The sequence below is a fragment of the Myotis brandtii genome, unplaced genomic scaffold (assembly GCF_000412655.1).
Source record: "Myotis brandtii unplaced genomic scaffold, ASM41265v1 scaffold504, whole genome shotgun sequence".
NCBI lineage: Eukaryota > Metazoa > Chordata > Mammalia > Chiroptera > Vespertilionidae > Myotis > Myotis brandtii.
This window is the reverse complement of record NW_005369217.1, coordinates 1,687,588-1,694,800: the sequence shown is the minus strand read 5'-3', so window position 1 is coordinate 1,694,800 and position 7,213 is coordinate 1,687,588. Positions and strand designations below refer to the sequence as shown.

At 40.6% G+C, this 7,213-nt stretch overlaps 1 protein-coding gene and 1 pseudogene across 2 annotated transcripts in view; one reads left to right on the top strand and one right to left on the bottom strand.

Annotated features, from left to right (window-relative positions):
• TIGAR (TP53 induced glycolysis regulatory phosphatase) overlaps positions 1 to 7,213 on the bottom strand; it is a 27,215-nt gene that overhangs the window by 13,241 nt on the left and 6,761 nt on the right. For both annotated transcript variants that reach the window (XM_005877009.2, XM_014548368.1), the window contains exon 2: positions 5,383 to 5,420. In XM_005877009.2, the coding sequence (XP_005877071.1) occupies positions 5,383 to 5,420 (38 nt within the window). The remainder of the gene's footprint in view (positions 1 to 5,382; positions 5,421 to 7,213) is intronic.
• LOC102254519 lies at positions 370 to 856 on the top strand (annotated as a pseudogene).

Here is a 7,213-nt window from a genome sequence, read left to right as displayed (position 1 = left end):
GAGCAGTTAGGAGCCAGCAGTCCTGGATTGTAGGAGGGATGTCCCAGATTGGAGAGGGTGCAGGCTGGGCTGAGGGACCGTGCCACTCCCCCCACACACACACAAATTTTGTGCACTGGGCCTCTAGTTCTCAATAAAGGCTAACAAGTTTTCTATTAATTTAGAGCAAATAATAGTTTAGTCAAAGACTTAATCACACAAGAAATTAATCCATCATGAATGAAAGTCATAAAAATCATAACAGATTTAGAACCAGTAACACTTCTAACATTGAAATCAGAAAATACAGACTATAAAATAAGATTAAGGCAGAATGACAAAAATGAGCAAACACAAACTCATAAAAAACTACCAGATAAGGTTTGAAACATGGTGGATGATGTGGAGCAGCAACAAACTACCAACACTGTAGAAGAGCCCCTGGATCTTATCAGGCTCAGCCTGGATGAGCGAATTTATATGAAATTGAGAAATGACAGAGAGCTTCAAGGTAGATTACATGCTGATGATCAACATTTAAATATGATATTGGGAGATGTGGAAGAAACTGTGACTACTACAGAAATTGATGAAGAAACATATAAAGAGATATATAAATCAACAAAACGGAATATTCCAATGCTTTTTATCCAGGGAGATGGTGTTGTGCAGGCTGCCCCTCCATTGAGAGTTGGTTGAAACAAAGAATATATCCTGTGTGGAAATTAGGAGACTTTATATGATTGCATCTTTAAAGGTAGAAGATATTCAAAAGAGAAACCTGCGTAAATTTTGATATAAAGAAATGACCAAGGATTCTTCTGCTCCTGAAATGAGTTTATTTGCACATAACTCACAAATTCTTAAGCTAAATGGCATTTTTATTTTTCTCCAACTCTTCCAATAAATGTGATCACCAAAAACAAACAAAAAAACAAAAAACTATCAGATAGCCTTCTAAAAGAACCAAATAGATCTTTTAATAATGAAAAATAAAATTCCTGAAGGTGAAAAAAATTTCCTCAATGGATAAAGGGAGATCCAGTTGCAAAGTGACTTAATAAACTCCAAGACAGGCCTGAATTCATACCCAGAATACAGGCTGGATACAGATGGAACGCATCTCTGATCTATTAGAGGCTTGACAGAAAAAATGAAAATTCCTAACTATGAAGAGACTAGAGGCCCGGTGCACAAATTCGTGCACCAGTGGGATCCCTCAGCCTGGCCTGGCTCTCCGACATCCCCTGAGGGATCCCGGATTGCGAGAGGGTGCAAGCCAGGCCAAGGGACCCCACCAGTGCATGATCGGGGCCGGGGAGGGACATAGGTTGTTGGCCAGCCGGGGAGGGACTGCGGGAGGGCTCCAGGGCATGTCCAGCCCATCTCGCTCAGTTCAGATCTGCCGGACCCCAGCAGCAAGCTAACCTACCAGTCAGAGCATTTCCCCCGCTCCTGGTGGTCAGTAAATGTCATAGCAACTGGTCGACTGCCCCCTGGTGGTCAGTGCATGTCATAGCGAGCGGTTGAACTGCCTTAGCATATCATTAGCATATTACGTTTTGATTGGTTGAACAGCCAACCGGACACTGAACATATTAGGCTTTTATTATATAGGAAAAATGATAGTTGAGAATTTTCAAGAAACCCACAGATAAATTAAATACAATGTAATCAAGCAGAAAAAACATTTTTAAATCCTATCCTATCTAATAATAGACAAAGATTGAAATTAACTGTACCTCCGCTACACCTCCCATTGGCTAATCAGCGAGATATGCAAATTAACCACCAACAAAGATGGCAGCTAATTTGCATACTGCAGGCAGATCCCGCTGTGCCGCCAAAGCTGAGATCCCAGCCCGCCGTGTCTTGGGCGGGGCCGGCGGCAGCAGATCTGAGCTGCTGCTCACCCCAGCGCGGGATCCGGGCCTGCGGTGTCTTGGGCGGGGTGGGCGGGGCGGGCAGGGTGGGCAGGGCGAGCGGCAGCGTGATCCGTGAGAGGGCACAGGTTGGGCTGAGGGACCCTCCTTCCCTGCCAGTGCACAAATTTTTGTGCACGGGCCTTCTAGTATATTAAGATAAACTAGAATACCAAAATCAAAGAAGATTTTTAAAGTAGTTTCAGAGAAAGACAAATTACCTACCATGGAACACCATTTGGCTGAGAGAAGACTTCTGAAGAGAAACAATAAAAGCCAAAAAGCAACAGAATAATATCTCCCAGGTGCTAAGAGAACTGTCATTCTAAAATTACCTAGACCCATAGTCAGCAAACTGCGGCTCGCGAGCCACATGCGGCTCTTTGGCCCCTTGAGTGTGGATCTTCCTAAGCCTTAGGAGTACCCTAATTAAGTTAATAACAATGTACCTGCCTATATAGTTTAAGTTTAAAAAATTTGGCTCTCAAAATAAATTTCAATCGTTGTACTGTTGATACTTGGCTCTGTTGACTAATGAGCTTGCCAACCACTGATAGACTAAAAGCAATTACATAGACTAAACCCAGAACTGTCTAGAAGAGAAACAACTGAAACTATCTTTACCATTAACCAGTCTGCACTGGGGCGCTTTCGAAGAAGATACTTAGGAGTGAAGGTCTGGGATATAAAAGAAATGATAACAGGAACTGGTAAATATACATGTAAATCTAAACAAACACTGTCTAAATAACAAATTGAACAATAATAGCTACGGCCTGTAGTTAAAAAGGACAGGACTAAATTACTAAACAAAAGTAACATAAGGGCTTTGTATTTTTCAAGAGAGTGAACATTAATCTTATATTTTATTAAGCATGAATGGTAAAAATTTAAAGAACACTTTTAGCCATTAAAAGAATAGAAATGGCTTATCATTTCAAAGCCAGTAGGGAAGGTGAGAAAGGGTTGGACAAGGAAAACACAAACCTCGCCCTCAGGATAACTATCCTCCCCTAGCGTATCACTCGTCAGGTGGTTTAGACCCACAGACCTTTCCTTCCTAAGGATAATATCTAGGCTTCAGTTCTATTTCAGCTCCAGGCCCAGAAAAGCAGCAAAACCAGACAAGTGACCCCTTGTTTGCCTGAGACCACCTACATTGACTAATGACCCCCTGCCCTGAAAGAGCACACGGGGTAGAGCTGATGAATATTCTTTTGACTCTCGCCTGAGACCTCCCCTAAGATTTCCATCTGCAAGAGAGAGACAAATACATCAAGACAAAGGATCCAGTGCATGCTCTCCCTCCAAGGAGGATGCCCGTGCCATTCCCACCCGCTTCTCCTTCCCCCACAGGCACGTATCCCCTAACTTTTAAGGGACGCCATGAGATTTACAACCAGGAGAGCAATGGGCAATGGCAGCTTGTCCCTGGCTAACCCATTGAACCCTCTACAAGGCCCCCTTTTCTCTGACTTCGCAGTGAACCAAAACAGCCCAGCCTAGGCTTTCCTGTTGATTCTTCTATGCCCTTCCTTGTTTTACTGTCCTAAGTATATTTTTGCTGTCAGCATGGACCCAATACCCTTTGGCTCAGTGCTGTGTAGCTCTTCCCTTTGGATATCCCCATCCTCCAACCCCTTTTCCTTAAATAAATTCAATGTTTCTTTATTCACCGTCTGAGATGGCTGTTTAGCCTGCCCATGCACCACTGACATTAACATTCCACATATCAGCAACCAGAATAAAAGTAAATAGACTGCTCTTGCCAATTAAAAAACAGATTGTATTTTTTTAAAGGAAGAATCAAAATCAGTTACCTAGTATTTATGAGGTAATAACACTTAAGACATCAGTACACAGAAAGGTTTAAAGGAAAGGGTTGAAAAATATATTTACATACCAGGCAAATTCCAACCCCAAAACAGAGTAGCTATACTACTCTCAGAAATGCAGGACTTTATGACAAAAGTCTTAGTAAGGATTGTGGGCGTTACTATAAATAAGTGGTGATCCAATTCACTAGGAACATATAACAATTTTTAAATTTGCATGTGCCTGATAACATAGCCTCTAACTATATAAAGGCAGAACATATAAAGCACACATTATGCCATTTCAGGTACTAAAGGATGACTTGGCCATCACAGTCAGAAATATAACATGTCTTATTCATAAACTGCTATTTAGGTCATACTGGCAAATTAGTAAACTTACAAATTAGTAAAGTATAGGAGATTTGAACAACAACAAAAAAACCTCAAGGTTGATTATTTGATATATAACTCCAAACCCAACAATTGGAAAACATAGATTTTTCTCAAGCATGCAATGGTAGATTTATAAAAACTGACCATATTAACAAATTTCAAGTAAGTATTATCAAATAAATCATGCTGCCAGAACATGCAATTACACTGGAAGTGAATCATAAAAGATGACAACAAAGCAAGCCCAGCCATTGGGAAATTTAATAGATAACTGATAGGTCAATAAAGAAATCATAATGGAAATTTAAGATACTTCGTGCTGAATACTTACGAAATTGCTACATATCAAAGCTGTAGGTATGCAACCAAAATAGTACTTCCAAATATATAAGCCTGGAATGCTTAAAAAAGGGGGCGGGGGAGAGGGTATAACTTCAAGAACTAAGCATCTAACTTACCAAATTAGGAAAAATAACAAAACACACAAAAGAAGCCTTACAAAACAAGTGTGAACATGAAAGCTTTTATTCATGTTCCATTGTCAATGTGAAATGCAATGAAGGACAAGGTAGTCAGGGACATGAGTCCAAAGAATAACCTGGTGTGGACACAAGTCATTGGAAAACAAAGGTTCATTTAACTATCAGATTAGTACCCAGCAGAGGGAGTCAAGCACACTGGGTATGAAAATCAGTTTCTGCCAACCCCAGATGTCCCTAACCAAAAAAATTAAACAAAATGCTTTTATAATCTGGCTGAACATCCACCAAAATATTCTTTAAAAGCCAGACTAGCCAGATCATTAGGGAGATTAAAAGATCTGAGTCTAAATTACCACAAGAAGGGAGGGACAATCTGTTTAGAATAAAGTAACCAATCCAATGTGAGAAAGTTCTTTTTTAATCCTCTTTGTTACTACTAAAATTGAAATCTTAGCAGAAAAACACCACTAGCATCAGCCAGTAAACTTTGTTTCCAAATATAAAATCATCTTAAATCCGGGCAGTTATATTTTAAGACGGTTTTATCAGCTGCCTGGGCCACTTGAAGCTACCCACAAACAACGTTGAATACCACTCTTTACATACAGCTCACTTAAGAGTCCTTGGTTACCATCTGCTCTGATCATATTTCTTTGGCTATAATGCTTTAATTCTGTAATCCCAGCTCATAACACAGGGCTGAGCCCATCCACCCTGCCCCACCAGACCCGACTAATTCCCATATCACATTAACACTAAAGAAGAAAGCAAAAATAATAATATACCAACCTTGAATTACTTTCTCCTTGTTTAATCTTGTTTGTCCACTGAAGTAGAGAGGAGGGTGGGGAAAAAAAAAAAAACAAAACACCTTTATTAATAAATTAGGTTATTTTTAAGATGAGGAAAAAAAATCAGCAATCAAAGGTAATGCTATTCACAAAGATAGCACATGAACCTTGTAACATACTTCATAATCTAATCTGTAAAATTTATTCTAAATGAATATTTGCAATCATTTAATGTATTTAATTGATAAGCTAAGAATTTCACACTGCCCAAATTAAAATGTATAGATCACAAATCAATCTTAAGTGAATTGCAGGTGGGAAATTCTGTTAAAAATGTATGTGTATATATTACTCTTGTTAAATATTCTTAAGAGAAGTATGTTGACCAAAACAATTTTCCCAGGCAGAACTCAAATATGAAGGTCAGTCTGTCCACTGCTGAACAGGATGAGCAAGTCCAGGACTGAGAATAGAGTCGGGGGGAAAACGTACAAATCTTCAGACCCCGGCCTTCTCCTAGGACCTAGGTTTTCTCAAGATGTTCCACTCTGTAGTGCTGACAACTGTCTGCAAACCACACTGAAGAACTGGGGTTTGGGTAATACATGTTTAAGAATGAGAAAAAAAGAACACAACAATTTTGAAGCACGAGTAGGGTGAAAGGACTGGAAACTTTGTCACAAAATAACAGTCAATTGGGAAGAAGGCAGGGTTACATGGACAAGACTGAGTGATAGGACAGAACTACAGTTAAAGCCACCATCAAATACACAAAAAGCTGTCAGGAGAATTCAGCCGAAGCTTCCTTGAGCTCTTTCTACATGCGAAACAGTGGAAGGCACTGGAGACACAGATGCTCAGGGTCTGCCCTTGTTCTGTGTGGACTCTGGACATAGAATTGGGAATAGGAGGTAAAAACAGTAAAAATGTTTCTTCAGAGCAAATGATTTCTCATTTAGAACCAAATGTCTACAGCCCCCTATTTATATCCTTCCATGTCAATGAGAAGTGGAAATCTTTGAAGTAAACTTCATCGCCATAAATCAGGCACAGGAACAAAACTGCTTGGGCTCTAGGAGCTGGGTTTGGGTCAAGTGTTTCAGTTCGTCCTCTGTTAAAAAGGATAGATAGCAACAGCCTCTATCTCACATGACTCTTGTGATAACTGAGTGAATACAGTTAAAGTGTTTAGAATCCTGCTTAGCTTTTAATAAGCACTCAATAATTATAAGAGCTTTATAGAGGCTTGGACAGAGGTTTATAAAAATAAAAAATGTAACTTAATGCATTTCTCTAATCTTTTGAAAACTGTGAAATAATATAAACAAATAAAACCAACACTCATATAATATTACCCAAAACAGATCACTGCCAGCCTCCTAGACCCTTTTCCATCACAATGTCCTCCACCCACAGAGGATCCATTATGTAGACATCTGGATGCTCCTTCACTTGCCTTTCTTTATAGCTTTCCCACCGGTGTAGAGCATAGGTTACTTTAGCTATTGTTGAACTTTATAATTAACTAGAGGCCCGGTCACAAAAATTTGTGCACTGGAGGGGGCCTGTGCCCTCTCGCAGTCTGGGACCCCTCAGGGGATGTCCACCTGCTGGCTTAGACCCGCTCCCCAGGGAAACAGGCCTAAGCTGGCAGTCAGACATCCCTCTGGCAGCCCAGGAGCCCTCAGGGAATGTCCACTTGCCAGTGGTGAGCAGGCCTAAGCTGCAATCGGACAACCTTAGCGCTGCTGAGGAGGCGGGAGAGGCTCCCGCCATCACTGCTGTGCTGGCAGCCATCAGCCTGGCTTGTGGCTGAGCAGAGCTCCCCC